The sequence below is a fragment of the Panthera pardus genome, unplaced genomic scaffold (genome assembly GCF_024362965.1).
Source record: "Panthera pardus isolate Hobbes unplaced genomic scaffold, ASM2436296v1 HiC_scaffold_15, whole genome shotgun sequence".
Taxonomy (NCBI): Eukaryota; Metazoa; Chordata; class Mammalia; order Carnivora; family Felidae; genus Panthera; species Panthera pardus.
The window spans coordinates 84925884-84945337 of NW_026526710.1; the positions used below are offsets into that span (position 1 = coordinate 84925884).

General features: G+C 54.1%; 1 protein-coding gene across 1 annotated transcript in view; it reads left to right on the forward strand.

Annotated features, from left to right (window-relative positions):
- TSHZ1 (teashirt zinc finger homeobox 1) overlaps positions 1–17424 on the forward strand; it is a 74394-nt gene extending 56970 nt beyond the window's left edge. Inside the window, 3 exon segments of the mRNA XM_053902845.1 lie at positions 12861–13627; positions 13629–15185; positions 15187–17424. Coding sequence (XP_053758820.1) covers positions 12861–13627; positions 13629–15185; positions 15187–16050 — 3188 coding nt within the window. The 3' untranslated portion in view covers positions 16051–17424.
- The last annotated feature ends 2030 nt before the right edge of the window (positions 17425–19454 follow it).

The window sequence follows — 19454 nt, forward strand, 5'->3', positions numbered from 1 at the left end:
GAGAGTGCCCGCGTGGATAGTGCGTCAGATGGGAGAGGAAGGGCAAGGAAATCTCGGAGATCGCAGTTGCCGAAGCGCCACGAGGCACAAGGCAGCCTGGCCCCCACGCCCGCCTCTGCTCATGACCCGGCTCCGCTCCGAGGGGCCGAGGGGGGGCGAGCAGGGCCGGGGCCCCTTCGCCCTCTCTGTCGGACGGCCAGCAGGGTGGTCTTCGTCCGCCAAAACCCAAGGGTGGTCTTGCGCTGCCTCTTGGAGCCTGATCTCAAACCCTCAAAGGGACTGTGTTTTCTTCATTTCTCTGTCAGTGTAAATGACCTGCTTTTTGAGTGGTTTTCTCTTTGCCTAGAAAGTGACTGTGCATCCTCAGGCGGCCATGTGAAGAAGCCATTTTATTTGAGTTGTTGGTGCTGTTTCACGTTTCGTAAGAGTCGGCCCTCCCTTCCTCTTCACGGTGCCCCATGCACGTTACTCTGCGTCTAGAGAAAGCATGAAGTCTTCCAGGAAGAGAAAAAAACCCAGTTGTGCCAAGTGTCCCGTAATGTCCTTGTCAATTCAAGTAATGTGAATGTGGATTATTCAATGTATTTTCATACTAAAATGCTGAATGTGTATGCTGTGTTTGCCAGGATCACTACCTCCCTCCAAGTTAGATGACATTACTTAAAATCCAAGTGGGCTCAAGGTGGAAACAGTAGTCAGCTAGCCTGTTATATGAAATGCCAACACCAGAATGACTCCAGATAGCTGCATCTGGGGGCGTGGCAAGAGCTGAGCATCGTTTATTGAAAGAACACATCCTTCGCTTTATATCGGGATGTTTTGCCACCAAGTAGGAACGGATACGGGTGGGTGCTTGCACGTCGTGAGAGCGGGCATTCTGAGTAACCCGCTATAATCCAAAGCACAGATTTGGAGCTGACTTTTAGAAAGCAAGCCAGGTTCAAGGCAAAGCCTGCCTTCTATCGTTGTTTCAGCTCTTCCAAATGAGGCACCCCCAGTTGGGTTCATCTTCCAGAGGGGCAGGGAGAGCGAGGAGGCAGAGTCCTGGAGCGTTCGTCTCCTGTGGAATAGAGCGCGGGGCGGTTCTGGAGAACACCTTTCCGTAGTGCGTAATTGGGGTAGAGATGAAGGGGCGGGCTGAGGGGCTACAAACCTAATTGCTCACAGCCAGTGGTATTAAGACTCGAGGGAATTTGGAACTTCACTCCGTTTAGCCCTTAAAAAACAAATACAGCTGTCCCTTCCCACCATCCTTAAAATGACCGTGGAATAGAGCAAGTTGTGTTTCCTTCAAAGAAACAAAGATGTTTCTTGGAATGTTGGGCTACAATTTGAGAGATATCGTTTTTATCTCATTTGCCAAAGATAAGATGTTTGTGCCTCAGTGTATAATTACGGCTCGAGATGAAAATATCTTTTCGGACAATGCGTGTGTATTTTTACATTTTCAGCCGTCAGGGCACACATTGTTGACATCAGATTAAACTCTAACAGGGGCCGTATACATTGCCTTATGTCCACTTGCATTAGAATGCACAGGATTTCGTGTTGCTTAAGATGACAGCACGTCTTTAGGGACACACTGGCATCCAGAAGGCCCATTTTATGACAAAAAATATTAGCAAGATTTAATTTCCTTTTTAAATGAAATCTAACCATAGGATCTGGGTGTTTCATTCCCATTTGGGGAATGAAGAGGCCCGTGCAGCTTTTATCCATTGACCCAGGCGCACGCTCGCGCACACGCATGCACACACCTGCACACACCTGCACACAGACACAGGTGCAGGCACGCACGCGCACACACGTGGGCTGGCGGCATCGTCTCTCCTGCCTCACAGGTGCCGCCGTGTGCTCGTTCCGACGTTCCGTTCCACTGCTGGGCGTGTTCTCCCAGGCACCGCGGGACCCACCGCGTGTGCACAGACCGGCACACTCCACACCGCGTGCCGGGGCTCGGGAAGGGGCGGCGGGGGGTGGGGGGATGATGGCAAGGCCGTTTTTACACAAAAAGAAGTGGCAGAGGATGGTTTGGAGTCTTTGTTTCATTTGACGGGGAGAAATGTCACTTGTTTCTGCAAGTGATCGTGAGAGGAGAGTTTTATACTGCGGTTACCGTTCCCAAGCTTAGTCATTCATCAGATTTCCGCGGGGTGGGGGGTGAAGGCGCAGGGGAGGGAGCGGCGCTGAGGGTGGGGGTTTTCGTGGCGAAAACGCAGTGACGTGGAGCTGACTCTGTTTCCTGTGAAGCAGTAGCTGCTCGCGTAAAAGTCTCGTAGGCCAAGGAATCACGCTCATTCACCTGGCGAAGTGCATTGTTCTCGCAGTTTCGTCGCTAGAAATAACAGTGTCCGCCAATACTGTATTTTGGCACATCTGTACCCGTATAGATCTTCAGAAAGTTGTAGCTTGCAGTGAAAACAAAAGGTGATGGCAAATCATTGCCTGAACTCGGCACTTTTTATGAGTCAGTCTCTCTCTGCCTCGGTAAGAAAAATTTCGAAGGCATCTAGGAAGGCAGTTGTGAGAACTAAAGGGTAACAGTAGAAACAAGCCCAACTGTTGTAATGAGAGAAGGATGCTTTCTGTCGTGGCCGTGTGGATGTCCCTTTGCTCCAGTCACCACTGTGGTCATTAAGGGGTTTTCCAGGAAGTTGGGTGCTGTGTGACCTTGTGTTAAGCTTCCAATCAAGTGTGGAAATTCTCACGTGGGATATTGCAGCAGGATGCTGTGGTGGCGAATCACAGGGGCACGTCATTTGCATCTGGCCATAGCAGACTTAAGGAGAAAAACTCCCCTAGCTTTCTGTTAAAAGTCCTCCTGTCACCCATGTCCGCAAGTCCTTGTGTGTCCCCGCACCTGATGACCTCCGTGCCTCCATCCCCCAAAAGCTGAAGCTCCTGTTTCTCCTGTCTCATCCTGTGCCTTTGCGAGAATAAGACGCTGGGTTCGAAACGGACACGCTCCCGAGACATGAGCCCTGGGTGGGGTTCAGAGACCGTGGAGCCCTTGCTCTCCATCGCGTGTCACTTCCGTGTTCCGACACCCCTGAGGAGCGAAGGTCTGCGGGAGTTGACTCGGTGGCAGAAAACTTGGTTGAGGAACTGTAGGGCGCACCACGTGCAATGCTGCAAAGTGACCAGATGTCACGTTCGCTGTTGGTTCGCCATGCCAGCTCTTGTGTAGATGGCGGATAGTCCGAGAACCAACAGGTGCTTGAGCTGACTTACACGTCTTTGTTGGTTTCGGCCGCTTGGGGAGAGATTCCATGTACCAGTCTCCCCTCCTGACTTGCAGACGTCATCTGTGAGGATGAACCTGACCCTATCTGATGGAAGTCTTTTCTGGTGTCGGTGGTCAGATCGTACCAGGTTGGAACCCAGCGTTCTGGGCATGGCTTGCGGATGTTGGGTTTGTAAGCCCAGGCTGGTCCGACTGCCAGAGAGCGGCGTCGTCCTTCTGCGGTGCGGAGGCAGTGACTGGAAGCCTGGGATCCCCCCTGCCTGGCACTGGGTGTGCACCTGTTGGCGATGGACCAAGGGAACGTTAGCACAGTTTGTGAACCTATTGGCCAGTGGTGGCGAAAGGTGTGTGTTTTCCCAGGATCGTGGAAGAATTACTGACTTCTTGCTCTTCGTGCATCATTTTAAGTTCTCTTCTAATTTTGCAAGGTTCTCGTGCATTTTTCCTTCCTGACATCACTGAAAACTGGTGAAGGTTTGCAGTCTCGTTAATCAGGTCTAAGCCCTACTTTGTGTTATGCCGTTATTGTGACTCTGGATGGAAGGCTAAGACCTGGCGTGCCACTGGGAGGCTGGGAGGAGCCTTAAAAGGGGGTTTCTTCTTCCTCTTTGAACTCGAATTGCATTCGGGGACGGTGAGGAAAGAAGAAATGATAGTGAAGGAAGTTACCTGTGGATTCCTAATTAGAATGACGAGTTGGATACAAATGACAGGCCATTCTATTTACGGACTCTGCAGTTCTTAAAAATGGCTTCTAGCAGGTTTTAAATAAAGAAACAATTCTGGTATAAATCAGATGGTTTTGCAGACCAGTACGTTAATGATTGGTACCAGGCAATTAAAATCTGCCAGAGTGATAGAAAAATTTTCGCTCCTATCACATGAGAGCAGAAGTGGTGTTTCAGCTTTGCTTGGCAGAGTATCTTCCTGCGAAAAATCAGAACGTATGTTCGTAAATTAACACGTATCCTGCTTGTACCTTAGTGTCCGTTTCAGAGTAGGAAGGAACGAGCTCTTACCTATATCTGCTTTCTCTGCATTTTTTATTTCCCAGTGTATTCTACCTTTCATCAAAACCACCTGCTCTGCTCGTAACAGAGGTGAAGTAACTTTACAAGTGATCAATTATAAATTTGGAAGAAAGTGTGTTTTGCAAGACTCCACGATGAATTGCAGCTGTACATTTATCACGTAGGTGTGTGTGAGACCCGTTTGTGAATTGGCCCCTTGGAGTAAATGTATTTTGATATAATGGCCATCTGCTCATGGATATCACATTTGCCGGTCTAAAACCTAGTTGGATGTAGATAGACGTGTAATTTGGTAGGATTGTATAGTTTCACCAGGTGGCAATACAATAGCAAAGTTTGGTATTTACTGGAAGCCCGTAACCAAGCAGGGATGAGACCTGTGTTTGATAGTTGTCACTTTTAAATATCCATTTTCCTCATTCACAGCCAACTCTCGATTATGCGCGCTAAGGAGGGAAAGACCTTGGATAAACAGCAAAGTCTCCCAGACTGATTATTGTTCATTTGCTCCCCCCCCCCCCACCCACCACTGCCGTCCCCCGCATCCTGCACCGGCCTCGGGAAGAGCTGCTAATCAGGAGCCCCCTTCTGCTCCCTTCGAGCCCCCACCCCCCTTTCTTCCTCTGGAAGGAGTAGCCGTCAGGGAGACTGCCGAAGGGCAGACAGAGGGGCCTGGAAAACGCGGAAGTTAAAGACCGCACTTCCCGAATAATCCCCTGGTGTGAATTTGGAGTCTAATTGGTAAGTGCACCATCTACCCAACGATGAAGGCCAGTAATGGGTCGGCTCTCAGTGGGACAGACCCTTATTTTGTTCCGATTGTTCAGAGGTTAGTGACAGCTTGAGAGGCACGAGACTAAGCAGGGGTGCCTCTTAGGCCCAGCGTAGGGGGACGGTCCCTCCGTGCGCATTTGCTAGTTTGCTTTGCCTCCGCAGGACCTGAGGCAGAGGCGGCGGGACCCACAGGCACAGACTCGGGCGCGATGATCACGGCTGCCGTGTCCATGAGCGCTTCCTAGAACCCCTTCCCCCCCAAAGACACCAGTAGTTGCCATGAATGCGGTTTGGGGAAACTGAGGTCCTGACAAGTGGGTGAGTGTGTGGGGGCCGCACTGTCCATAGGTGACTGGGCTGGGGCTCCTTCCGAGGTGCCTCATCAGTCTGTCCCTTCCCCACATCTGTCCTCCTGTCGCGATAATGATGGCGGTCTGTCCACGATGGTGGCCTCATTGGCCTGGACCCTGTAGAGATGAGCAGCTAGAATGTCACCCGTACCCACTTACCCCGGCCTCCAGGTTCAGGCTGCCTGGGGCACTCATCCTTCAGTCACCCCTGTACACACCTAGGGTCGCTCCGTGCACCTGCCGTGTGTCATAGATGTGGCTCAGGGAGCCTTGTCTTGAAAAGTAGTTTAGCCCATTCCTCCTGCTAGAGACGTGGCAAAACCAAAGGCCTCCTTCCCTGCCCAATGCTGAAGCCCGATGTTCGGTTGGTCTTTTCAGGCCAACCTGGGGTTGGTGTGGTCTGAGAATTTCCATCTTCAGGACAACCCTGTCCTGCAAGATCCAGCCTTCTCGTCCTCCTCAGGTCCAAACTCTTACATGAAACTCAGTGGGTTTTAGAGCACTCTGACGGCTCTGACCCTGGGATGTGAGTGGCCTTGGCCTGAGCCCAGATTTGGAAGGCAGGAGCCGTTGGGGGGTCGCCTGGGGGGCTCGAGCATTGCTTTTAAAGGGCAGGTCTGTAGGCGAGGCGGGGAGGGTTGGAGCCCAGCCCTGACCCTGGGGGAGCCTCAGGCAGGCCCATTCATCAGCTGCCCAGCAGTTAGATGGAGAGGATTGGAAGATCAGGGGTCAAGTGCTGGTGGGTGCTGGCCGTTGGTGGGCATGCAGGGGGTGATGCCCTGGTAATTGTTACTGTGTCTATTGTTACCGTTAGTGCTGGGGCCTTGGAGCCCACTCAGCTCTTGGAATGGAGGGCAGAGGGGTAAAGGAGGCTGGCTGATGGCTCACAGAATCACTCTGGAACATTCCATGGGCTCCCTCACACCTTCGTCTTTGTGGCCATTGAATCCCTCGCCCCTGTTAACGCTATGGCCATCCCGTCGTCTGTGTTCTCAGGTGACCATGAGCGCCCCTACCTGTGGTTTGACTGGAGGGCCACTAGAATGCAGATTACCTGCTCAAGGGGACGTGTTCTTTCCACAAGCTAATTTTACTGTCCTATCCTAGGGCGGAGCAGGAAAACACCTCTGGGGTCCGCAGGGTGTCACGATGCGGGCACAGGGCAGGCGGCCCCCAGCTGCCCCTCTGGGTCCACGCTTCCTCGGGCTCCACATACGTTAGCGTTGGAAAGTTAACTCCTTCAGGGAATAGGTCAACGGGCTAGAGCAACGGAAGAAGAGTGTCATAGCAGGGAATATCAACTTATCAGGACTAGGATGCTGGACGAGCCAGTGGTAGAGTGTAACCTTAACGTTCTAGAATGGGACAGAGAATATGCGGGCCGAAGGCTGAGGTCCTGCAGCGTGATGACCGCCGAGCTGGAGGGCTGAGGGCTGCTGGGGAGGCCCGCCGCCTAGGCCCCTCCTTGGGACCTGCAGCCCCCCTCCAGGAGAAGGTGGGACAGGGACACGCGGTGGGGGGGTGTGGAAGATGGTCCTGGCCACTGGCATCCCTCCTACCAGAACCCAGATACCGCCTGCACCCCTCACGTGCCTGCCCCCTTCTACTTGTTAAAATTTTTTGAAAAGTAACAATTAACAAAGGCCTTTGCACATTTCTGCCCCCAGGCTGGGCCCTGCCCTTCCTGGAACCCCTGGTCCCGGGGTCTGGCTCCCGGCCGCCAGGTGCTCACGGAAGGTTTGCTGCTGCTGTTTCATTCCAGGAACAGAGAGGGATGGCTAATCCTTGTTTGTTGAGGTGAAAACACAGAAGAAGGTTTTGAAGGTAGAGATATTTATCAAGAGCCACGCCACTCAACATAACCCATATATTCTTTATCTAGAAAAAACCCCACTATTAACATTCTTTGAAAAGAAGTTTTCCCTTGTACTGTGTATACGGTTTTGTCCTTTGCTGTTTGCACTTAATGACTCTCCATGTCATTAAAGACACTTAAAAAAAATTTTTTTAAATGTTTGAGAGAGAGAGAGAGACTGAGAGAGACAGAGTGTGAGCGGGGGAGGGGCAGAGAGAGAGGGAGACCCAGAATCCGAAGCAGGCTCCGGGCTCTGAGCTGTCAGCAGGGAGCCTGATGCGGGGCTCGAACCCACGAACCACGAGATCATGACCTGAGCTGAAGTCGGATGCTTAACTGACTGAGCCACCTGGTGCCCCTTTATTTTTTTTTTTTTAATTTTTTAGCATGCATTTATTTTTGAGAGAGAGAGACAGAGCATGAGCAGGGGAGGGGCAGAGGGAGAGAGGGACACACAGAATCTGAAGCAGGCTCCAGGCTCTGAGCTGTCAGTACAGAGCCTGATGCAGGGATCGGACCCACGAACCATGAGCTCATGACCTGAGCTGAAGTCAGACGCTTAACCGACTGAGCCACCGCGGGGCCCCAAGACACTTTTTAATGTTTGAATAATTGTGCATCGTGGGGATCAGCTACAAATCACTTAATTACCTTTTATTGTTGGAGATTCGGAGCGTGGCGGATTGTGTATGGAATAATATACAAAGGACATCTTTGTGCAGAAAGCCTTTTCTGTGTTTCGTATCGTGTTCGTGGCTGTCCGTCCCCAAGTACAATTACGTGGCCTAAGGGTGTCAGCATTTCAGACATCTGACTTCTTTGGCTGCGACTCTGTCGGTCACACCCCACGACGGGCACAGAAGAGGTGCTCTGATACTCCCTATGGAATACTTGGGGTCGGTCCCGCTCACAGCAGTTACTGGACGTGCTCGCTGGCACTGGGACGCTGACGAAGGAGAGCAGCTTCGTTCTGAGGTGGCCGGGTGTCAGGTGACCCAGATTTGAATGCCGCATTGTTTCTTCCCCGCGTGACCTTGCGGGAGCTGGTCAGCTTCTCAGAGACTCGGTTTCCCCATCTGCAAAGCAGGCATCTCAGTGATGCTGCCTTGAGGGCTCGTGGGGTGTGGCGAGGTGATAGTGTGGACACGCCCCTCCCAGCGGGGCCCGCGGGCTGAAAGTTGAGGTTTCACTAAGAGGACAGGCGAGTAAACATCTCTCAGTTCTTCGGGGAACAGTGGGTTCTGGCAGGGATTAAGAGGGGCGTCACGACGGAGGCGACATCTGAGCCTCCCCGTGAGGATAAGTGTTCACGAGGTCCGGGGAGGCACTGTCTGCGCCCGGGTCCCACCCGGGGCTGGACGCGTGGCAGGAGGAGGGGCCCACGTGGGGATTTGTACCCACCCCGCCCCCGTGTAGGACATGACTTTAATGGAGATTTTAACTCCGGGATGGCGAGAGCGGGGTCCCCGGGCTGCGGGACGAAGCGGGGTGGCCTGGCTGGAAGGCTGCTGCAGCGGCAGGTGGTTGGCGTGGGGTCCGGGTTGCTGAGGTCGGGGGCAGCGCTGGATGCCGGGCTTGAGAACAGGGACAAGGGCTGTGTCTCCGGAGTGGGTGACTTGTTTTGTTTGGGGTGGTTCAGTAACAGGTGGTTTAGGGGGGGTCCTAATTCGGGGGTGAGCGTGCTGTTACTTGGGGAGGGGGCAGGAGGAACGTTCTGTTTGCACATAATTGACTTGGGCGGGTCTGGAGCACTCACACCGTGACAAATTCATGTGGCAGCAATTGGAGCTCCTTCTGTGTGCCAGACACAGCTCACTCTGCAGACGTGCAAGCCCAGCCTTCACGTACCGCCCCTGTCAGGGCCTGTGGCCAGCGGGTCTGTCTGGGGGGCAGGGGGGGGGGCATCGATTCGGTGGTTCTAGACATGTGCGCTGGGGGGACTCCCGGAACAGGTGGCATCCCCTGAAAGAGACCGCTGTCCAGTTGGCAGGACCAACGGGAGGGGGGTGGCTGGAGGCAGCCAGTGCCCTCGTCCGGGGACAGCAGGGTCAGCGTGTGCCGTCCCCAGGGCTGCGGCTGGGGCAGGAGGGACCTTGAAACTGCCTCCCCACAGGGATGCTGGGAAGGTGGGCATGCTGAGCCCGGGGCAGGGAGAGCGGGTAGGATCCCGGGTTTCCCCTTAGTGCATGCTGGGGCTCCCTTCCCGTGAGCTCCAGGAGGGTGGGCACATTAGGGATCCCCCCTCCCCAACACCCGCTTCCTGGAGAACAGCGGACGTGGGTGTCCCAGCCGAGGGAAGGGCTCATTCAGAAATGATACCTTGGGAGGGTTTCCTTGTGGAAGAGGCTGGGGTTTGTTCTGTGTGGTTCTACCTGACAATTGCTGCTTTGGGGGCATGTGGAGTTGTCAGCGGAACTCATTTGAGCTCAACCCAGGAACTTCCCAGTGTAGACTGGACTGCCCCAGGAAGAGGACGACCTGGGATGGAGTGTGGCCCCCGGATACTGCACGCCGTCGGGGGGCGGGGGTGCCCGGGGAAGGGGATGAAACCTGTGCCCGAGGGAGCAGGCAGGTGCCAGCCTCCTTGTGTCTATACCATTCCAGACCCAGAATGGGTCTGCTGTGGGGACCAGGGGGTGCTGAACGAACCGTAGCGGTGTTATGGGGCATCTCCCATTTCTGGGTTTGCAGACCTGGGACGGAAGTCATTTATTTATTCAGGACATGCTGCTGGGTGCCAGCCCGGGGGTAGGCAGGGGGTGGCTTTGCTTCCGTCCAGGGATGGAGACAGACCAGCTGACTTGGTGATCCAGGGAGCAGACCCACGGTGATGGGCCTCCCAGGCCGAGCCAAACTGGTTCAGATGAAACCTTTCCTTGCAATTAGTTTCATTTATTTATTTATTTATTTATTAAAAAAAATCTTTTTTATGTTTATTTTAGTTTTGAGAGACAGAGAGAGACAGGTCGTGAGTGGGGGAGGGACAGAGAGAGAGGGAGACACAGAATCCGAAGCAGCTCCAGGCTCTGAGCCGTCAGTCAGCACAGAGCCGGAGGCGGGGCTCGAACTCATGAACTCTGAGACCACGACCCGAGCCGAGGTTGCACGCTCAACCGACTGAGCCACCCAGGCACCCCGAAATTAGTTTTCATTAGTTGCTAGGGCGTGAATCCTAGTTTCCTCAAAGAGGACAGACCAGGTCCATGAGGCAGCTGCCTGCCACGGACCCTGGTGTGTTCAGCCACCTACGGGGGTGCCCCTGGGGCTGCTTTGGGACAGCTTAGAATCAGGCCAGCAGCTGCGGGACTTGGGGCCCGCATCTTCAAACGGACTCTGCCCTGCCCGGACTGCTTCGTGGTCTTAGACGTCCCCATCAGAACCCGCAGGGGTGGACCTTGGGGCCCAGGTGACGAGGCTTCATAAACTAGGACCCTTGGCCAGGGGTTGGAGCTTCAGACCTTCAGAGCCCTGGATGGTCCTCAACCCTTAATAATTATACAGCAAATGAAGGCGATGTCCAACTTGGAAATCTTGGGGGTTGGGGGAGGGGTTGTTGCTGTTGTTTCAGTTTTATGAGGTTTACGTTTCCCAGGAGGGCCGTGTAGGATTGTCTTGAGCGCCGTGCCTGTAGTAAACCTCAGCCCCTGCCCTACTGCTTATTTTCCCTGCTGGCCGCACAGCATTAACGGCACCGTAGCGCCCGGGTCTGTTAGCGGACCGCTCTTCGCGTGAACTTCAGCTGTGAAACACGTGAACGCTTAGGCTCAGGTTGCTCGATGCCAGCACCCCCCCCCCCCCCCAGTGCGGGATGGCCCACGGTGTCTGGTGCGTGCAGGGATTCTGCAGGGTCCACGTGACCGATTCCGCCGTGTTCCCCGTGCCTGTGTGTGCACATGCCCAGAAGTGCGCGTGGCTGCCCCAACCCGAAGCCCTCTGTCTGCAGGTGCTGACACTGTCCTGTCACTTCCTGCCACCCCCGCTCCCCCCCCCCGCCCCGCGTCCGCCCTTCGGGCAGCCGAGATGTTCTCGGTCTCTCCTATCAACCGTCCCTGCAAACGCGTGTGCTCAATGCCACGTTCCCTGAGGATCGGGCTCTGATAAGGTGATAAAGAGTGATCAGATTTAATGAGACACCCCTCTCGCATCATAGCGGTGCATTTTACTAGGGGCCTCCTGGAAAATGTCTTAAGCCCAAATTTCCCAAGAGGTGGACAGAGCACTCATTCAGCTAGTTGTTTCCTAAAAAAAAAAAAAAAAAAAAAAAAATAATAATAATAATAATAATAAAAATACAAATAAATGTATTTTGGTCAAATAAGAGGTGGTACATAGAGTTAGCTCCCCTTGAGAATTAACGAGATAGGTCACATGTTAAAGATTTAAAATGTCCCGTGGTAAAAAAAAATCAGGTTTCATCTAATGATTTATGTGCCCTCCAACCTTCTCATTCACGTGACGTCTGTCCGCATCCAGTACTTTCCTCTGGGAAATGACGCCATCAGCCCAAGAAGTCACTCTGTTGTAGCATTTCCACTGGCTTTGTTAACATGTAAAGAAAATGTGTTTATTGTGGTAAAAGGTTCATAGCGTAAAAGTGAACCTTTTAATCCATTTTTAAGTGGACGCTTCAGTGGCACTAAGTGCATTCACACTTGTCAGGCAGCCACATCCCCACCATCCGTCTCCGGAACTTTCTGTCTTCCCAAAAGCCGAAACTCCGCTCCCCGCGGAACGCGAACTCCCCAGCCCCCCTCCCCCCTTGTGCCCCCGGAAACCACCTTCTACCCTCTGTCTCTGTGAATTTGACTACTTGTTATAGGTGCTTCATATCAGTGGAATCAGACAGTACGTGCCCTCTTGTGTCTGGCCGATCTCCCTTCACCATGACGTCCTCCAGGTTCGTCTGCGCGATGGCGGGTATCAGAATTTCCTTCCTCTTTAAGACCGCATAATATTCCAGTGTGCATATACACACATTGTGTTCCTCCATTCATCTGTCACCAGATATGTGGGTCGTCTCCGCCTTAGACTCCCGTAGGCGATGCTGCTTGGCACACTCTCCGGGGTCCCCCTGCGGGTGACGCCGGCTTTGTCCAGGCAGGGGGCTGGTGGCGCGACGTGTGGTTCTTTGTAGTGAGGCCGAGAGTATTTTCATCGCTTGCCGCGGAGGAGGCTTTTTATTTATGGAAACCATATGATCCTGTCTGTGGAATACGTTGCCCTCAAAGCCGACAGCCGGGTCCCACCTGATGGGAAGGCATAACAGACCCGCACATCACTTAGGAAAGCAAGAACCTCTGGGAGGAGGGGGCCAGGCTCCCCTTGCGGCCCCCGCTGTGATGGCCACACTGACGTCTCGAAGAAGGGGGCGGCTGCTGGCCCTTTAGTAGAGGCCCCTTCGGCGCAAATGTATTCACTCGGGAGGGGGGACGTCGTCCCGGGTGAAACCCGGGTTCCGCCGCGGAGCCGTAAGCGGCTGCTTCCGTAAAGCGTGGCCTGGGAGCTTGGCTGAGAAACTTCTCTTTAAAGACCATCTAACTGCTGGGGAGGCCGCGTCCTTGAAGATGATTGATTTCCCCTCACCGTGTTTCATTTTTCTCTCCTAGCTTATGTTCCCGAGGAAGAACTAAAGGCAGCAGAGATAGATGAAGAAGCCGTGGAGGAGGATGGGCTGTCCCTGGACGTCCAGGACGGCGAGTACGTGTGCAACGAGGAGGCGGAGATCAAAGAAGCCCAGAGCTACCAGAACTCCCCGGTCAGCACCGCGACGAATCAGGACGCGGGCTATGGGTCCCCTTTCAGTGAGAACAGCGACCAGCTGGTCCATTTCAAGAGCTCTTCCTCCAGAGAGGGCAAAGAGGATCCGCAGGGCCCGGACGGCGTCTCCTACCCCCAGGACAGCTTGGCGCAGATCAAGGCTGTGTATGCCAACCTGTTCTCCGAGTCCTGCTGGTCCAGCCTCGCCTTGGACTTGAAGAAGTCCGCTTCGACCACCAGCAGCAACGATGTGGGCCCGAAGGAGAGCTCCACCCCCGCGCCCACGCCCCCCACCAGCACGGCGGGGCCCACGGGCACCACCGCGAGCACCCCCAGCTCGGGCTCGGGCTCGGGCTCGGGCTCGGGCACCGGAGGCAGCGGCGGCTCGGGCTACGACTGGCACCAGGCCGCGCTGGCCAAGACGCTGCAGCAGACGTCCTCCTACGGGCTGCTCCCCGAGCCCAGCCTCTTCAGCACCGTGCAGCTCTACAGGCAGAACAACAAGCTCTACGGGTCCGTGTTCACGGGCGCCAGCAAGTTCCGCTGCCGGGACTGCAGCGCCGCCTACGACACGCTGGTGGAGCTGACGGTGCACATGAACGAGACGGGGCACTACCCGCGACGACAACCGGGACAAGGACTCCGAGAAGACCAAGCGGTGGTCCAAGCCCAGGAAGCGCTCGCTGATGGAGATGGAAGGCAAGGAGGACGCGCAGAAGGTGCTCAAGTGCATGTACTGCGGCCACTCCTTCGAGTCGCTGCAGGACCTGAGCGTCCACATGATCAAGACCAAGCATTACCAGAAAGTGCCTCTGAAGGAGCCAGTACCAGCCATCGCCAAACTGGTCCCTTCCACCAAGAAGCGCGCCCTGCAGGACCTGGCGTCGCCGTGCTCTCCCGAGCCGGCGGGGCCGGCCGCCGACGCGGCGCTGGGCGAGGCGGCCAAGGACCAGAAGGCCGCCAACCCCTACGTGACGCCCAACAACCGCTACGGCTACCAGAACGGCGCCAGCTACACCTGGCAGTTCGAGGCCCGCAAGGCGCAGATCCTCAAGTGCATGGAGTGCGGCAGCTCCCACGACACCCTGCAGCAGCTCACTGCCCACATGATGGTCACCGGCCACTTCCTCAAGGTGACCACCTCGGCCTCCAAGAAGGGGAAGCAGCTGGCGCTGGACCCCGTGGCGGAAGAGAAGATCCAGTCCATCCCTTTGCCGCCCACCACGCACACCCGGCTGCCCGCCTCCCACGTCAAGAAGCAGCCCGACTCTCCCGCGGCGTCCTCGCCCGCCGAGGAGAAGAAGGAGCCCGAGCGGGAGAAGGCGCCGGCGGCCGGCGAGGCGGAGAAGAAGGTCAAGGAGGAGAGCCAGGACGCGGCCGAGAAGTTCGAGCCCACCGCCCTGTATCGGTACCTGCGCGAGGAGGACCTGGACGACAGCCCCAAGGGCGGGGTGGACATCCTCAAGTCCCTGGAGAACACGGTGTCCACGGCCATCAGCAAAGCCCAGAACGGCGCACCCTCGTGGGGCGGCTACCCCAGCATCCACGCGGCCTACCAGCTGCCCGGCACCGTGAAGCCGCTGCCGGCCGTGCAGAGCGTGCAGATGCAGCCGTCCTACGCGGGGGGCGTGAAGTCGCTGTCGTCGGAGCACAGCGCGCTCCTGCACTCCCCGGGGAGCCTCACGCCCCCGCCGCACAAGAGCAACGTGTCGGCCATGGAGGAGCTGGTGGAGAAGGTCACCGGCAAGGCCAGCGTGAAGAAGGAGGAGAGGCCCGCCGACCGGGAGAAGGGCTCCCCGGCCAAGGCCGTGTCCCCCGTGGCCAAAGAGAACAAGGACTTGCCTCGAGCGGAGGAGAGCGGCGGCAAAGTCCAGCAGAAGAAGGGCCCCGAGGCGGAGGCGGGGAAGGCCAAAAAGGAGGGCGTGCCGGACGCGCACACCCCAAACGGCACCGAGCCGCTCAGGGCCAAAGTCACCAACGGCTGTAATAACCTGGGGATCATCACGGACCACTCGCCCGAGCCCTCCTTCATCAACCCGCTGAGCGCGCTGCAGTCCATCATGAACACGCACCTGGGCAAGGTGTCCAAGCCCGCGAGCCCCTCGCTGGACCCGCTGGCCATGCTGTACAAGATCAGCAACAGCATGCTGGACAAGCCGGTCTACCCCGCCACCCCCCGCCAAGCAGGCCGACGCCATCGACCGCTACTACTACGAGAACAGCGACCAGCCCATCGACCTGACCAAGTCCAAGAGCAAGCCCCTGGTCTCCGGCGCGGCCGACGCCGTGGCGTCGCCTCTCCGGGAGAGCGCCCTCATGGACATCTCGGACATGGTGAAAAACCTCACGGGCCGGCTCACCCCCAAGTCCTCCACCCCCTCCACCGTGTCGGAGAAGTCGGACGCCGACGGCAGCAGCTTCGAGGAAGCGCTGGACGAGCTGTCGCCCGTGCACAAGAGGAAGGGGCGGCAGTCCAACTGGAACCCCCAGCACCTGCTCATCCTGCAGGCTCAGTTTGCCTCGAGCCTGCGGGAGACGCCGGAAGGGAAGTACATCATGGCGGACCTGGGCCCCCAGGAGCGGGTGCACATCTCCAAGTTCACCGGGCTGTCCATGACCACCATCAGCCACTGGCTGGCCAACGTGAAGTACCAGCTGAGGAGGACAGGGGGTACCAAGTTCCTGAAGAACCTGGACACAGGACATCCTGTTTTCTTTTGCAACGATTGTGCCTCTCAGTTCAGAACTGCGTCTACGTACATAAATCACCTAGAAACACACTTAGGCTTCAGCTTGAAGGATCTCTCCAAGCTGCCACTAAATCAGATTCAAGAACAGCAGAACGTTTCAAAAGTCCTGGCCAACAAGGCTTTGGGCCCGGTAGGGGCCGCCGAGGACGATCTGGGCTCCACATTCCAATGCAAGCTTTGCAACCGGACTTTTGCGAGCAAGCATGCAGTCAAACTGCACCTTAGTAAGACCCACGGCAAGTCCCCGGAGGACCACCTGATCTATGTGACAGAGTTGGAAAAACAGTAGCGTCCAGGTATGCAAGGGACGGAGGCACATTGCACTAAATGTCGTCTTTGTACTGCACTAGGCCCGGCTGAGCCTCCGAAATCAGCCTTCCCTTTGTTGCCGAGCCGGCTGTCTGGACCTTGGTTTTTCTTACACATATTTTGTAGTTATATTTATATGCTCTTTGTCCGATTGTGCATGTTATTTTTCTTTTTCCGTGAGTCAAAGTCTGACCTTTATTTTCAACATCTGTTCTTGATGTTAAGCTATCTTTTGTAGGAAATAGTGGGGCACACTACTCAGAGACATTTATTTAGCAGGCGAGAAAGACACAAATAACAATGACAAAAAGACATCCTAAAATTACGAAGTTGCCATGACAATAAAGGTCATAGAACCTAGTAGTGTCAAGTTTAACCCTTTGAGGACTGCAATTGCATTTCTGTGCCTTTCACTCAAAAAAAGAAAAAAAAAAAAGAAAAGAAAGAAAAAAAAAGGAAAGAAAAAAAAGGCTTCAAGGCATTTCATTCAGATCAAAAGCTGTGTCAGACACAAAACTTATTTAATAATTAAAAAATGAGCTTTTATATGCAGAACTGGTTTGTGAAGGAAACATGCATGCAGCTGTTGGAAGATAGAAAGGTGTCTAGGACTCATGGGGTTAGGAAGCCACAGCTTTACACATTTAGAACAAAACAAACCAAACCACACAAAAAAAACCCACCGCCACCACCACCCCAAACATCCCGAGTTGCCACTCTGCCCAAACCCTCTGGATGCTGAAAAAAAAAAAAAAAAATGCCACTTTTGGCAAAAAAGTATGCAAGCTATTATTTAAAAAATGTGTAAAAATGCTATTTCTTTTTTCCTGTAAAATACTGCGGTTTATAGTTATTTACAAATGTAAGCTTTGGTATAAGCTGACCTTTCTATAGCGTGCTGCATTGGTAAATGAAAAAAAAAAAAATGGGGCAAACGGAGTCCTTTCCTTGTAAATTGCCAGCATCCGCTTAAAAACCCCTGTATGTTACATTATCGTACCATTTTAATCTATTCCACTTTCTTTGTACCTTCTGGCTGTATGCTTTCTCTTTTAACTTTTTATATTGTCATTTTATATTAAATTTCTGTGTATATAATGTAAAACCACAATTTTTGAATAAAATTTAGTTCCTGCAGCTTGATTTAAATAGAGGAATTTTACCGGCACCCGCATCTTTCCAGATGCATGTATATCAGACAAAAATAAATAAATGAAAACAAAGCGAGCAGTGCACTATTAATTATACATTTTGATGTTCTATCATTAATATTGTACAGTACATTTTGGTTCACACAATTAAATCCACTGTTTTCTCAAATGTAAAATAAAACCCACATGCAGTTCTTGATTTACATAGATTGTCATGTCGTCATTATATTGCCTTTGAGATGTTATTTTAGCAACAAGAGGTATATAGCTTCTGCAGTCAACCAACAAAAATTCTATTCAGAGTCATCACTTTGTGATTTGTGTGGTGACACGCTTCATTCGGATGATAAGTGTTGCGGTGGTTTTTTTTTGTTGTTTTTTTTTAAATGATAATTAAAATTTTTAACGCTACCGGGTGCCACGGGTTGCTGAGTTCAGCCACTGAGTGGTGACTGTTTTGTACATATGTGGACTGAGCTGCTTCATCCAGAGGATCCTCACGGACTATTTAAAAATGTTTACGGTTATCCTTAGTGTGAATCCAGGGACTTGGGGCCAGTGGGGGGGTGGAAGGGACGGTCTTGCTGTAGCAGCAACGACCCTGGGGGGCCTCGGAACTAGTTTCGTGTTGCTCCAAAGAGGAAAGCCTGGTTTCCGCACTTTTGGAAATGCAGTTTTTAGAAGCTGAGCTGCTCGGTGCTCCAGCGTTTGGGGCCGGTGTTGTTCTGCAGGTTCCCCCCGAGCACCGAGGGGCTCCACCGGGGAGGCCGCCAGGCCCACCCCCCGGCCGTCTCTCTGGGGCTCACTGCTTCCGCCTGCAGCGGGACCTCACAGGTCCAGGCCCGCAGCCTCTCTTCTCGCCGGAAGTACTCACTGACGTGAGCAGGGAGACGGCTTCTACTACCTTTTGCTTAACTTTTCTTGAAAATTCCATCCCGAGAAAGGTGAGGAGGCCGGGCTCTGTTCAGAGGCAGCCGGAGGGGAGGGCGGGGTTTCCGCTGAGAGGAGGCGGGGGCCGGTCAGGGCGCCATGTTTGCGTGGTCTTCGTGCCAAGGCCCAGAGCACCAGGGAGGCTTGCTACATTTTTTTCTGCCTTTTTTTCATTGGTGAATGGCTCTGTCCTTTAGGAGCTGCAGCCATTTAGACATTTTCACTTACTGGGTGATTATGTACTTTGGGCTCAAGGGGTGACCGAGAAGAATAACAATGAGGCCTATGGCAGGAGGTGGCGTCTTTGCATAAAAATCCTTTGAAGGTCCTAGGTGTTTGACCACAGGCCCACAAATTCGTGATTCTGCGAACTCATCCTGTAGTGGGAGTCCAAGAGGGTGCAGGGGTGTGTGTGAAGGGCGGGGGTCGGAGGCCCGGGTGGGGTCTGCTGGGTTTGGTCCCCACGGGCAGCCGCTAAGACATTTGGAGGCTATTTGCGCTTGAATCCTGACCGCTGGGGCTTGGGCACAGAACTCGGGCTTTCCTTTCTTCATGTTTTCCTTTTTCTAATTCGTGGTCATGTTGCTATCTTGTCGTCCACCCTGGTTGTCACAGACCAGTGGATGGAATGCTAGGTTCTCTCGTCACCACTGCTGGTGATGAAGATAGCCATCCTGGTTCCATTTAGGGAGCACCTTCTGGTGCCAGGGGCCATTGTGAGTGCTTCGCACGAGTTACCTCATCCACGCCTCACACCTGTACCTGGGGTCCCGTACCTTCCACCCTCGCTGGCAAAGGAAGAGCTCAGCTCGGCACTGAGACTTGCCCAAGGCCGCCTGGCTTGTGATCCACAGAACTTGGGCTCGTAACCAGAGAGGCTTTGCCTGGGGCTCAGCTCTCCAGCACCCCCTTTGATCTGCCCCCGGGGTGATCGCCCCAGGTCCCCAGGTGGGGGTGTGGCAGAGAAGGGCTGGGCATCTCCTCTGGGATGGGGACTAGAGTAGGGCTGAGTGATGGGGTAGCCCTGATGGACAGGGACGGGCGTAGCCACCCTGAGCAAACGGGCATTCTTCAGATCCCCTCCAGCCGCAGCCCACCTCAGATCACAAAGGTCTATCTTCTGTTGGATCTGGGAAGTAAGTTGAAAGAATGTCTGTTACGAGTTTGTAGCAACTTCAGTTGAAAACAGGTCTCCATAGTAACACAGAAACTCGATTTGTATCAATACCGATAGATTGAATGATCCCGGGAAGAAATTGGCTACCTCTGATTTGAGGGTTTCCTCAAATTTCCGCTTCCTTCC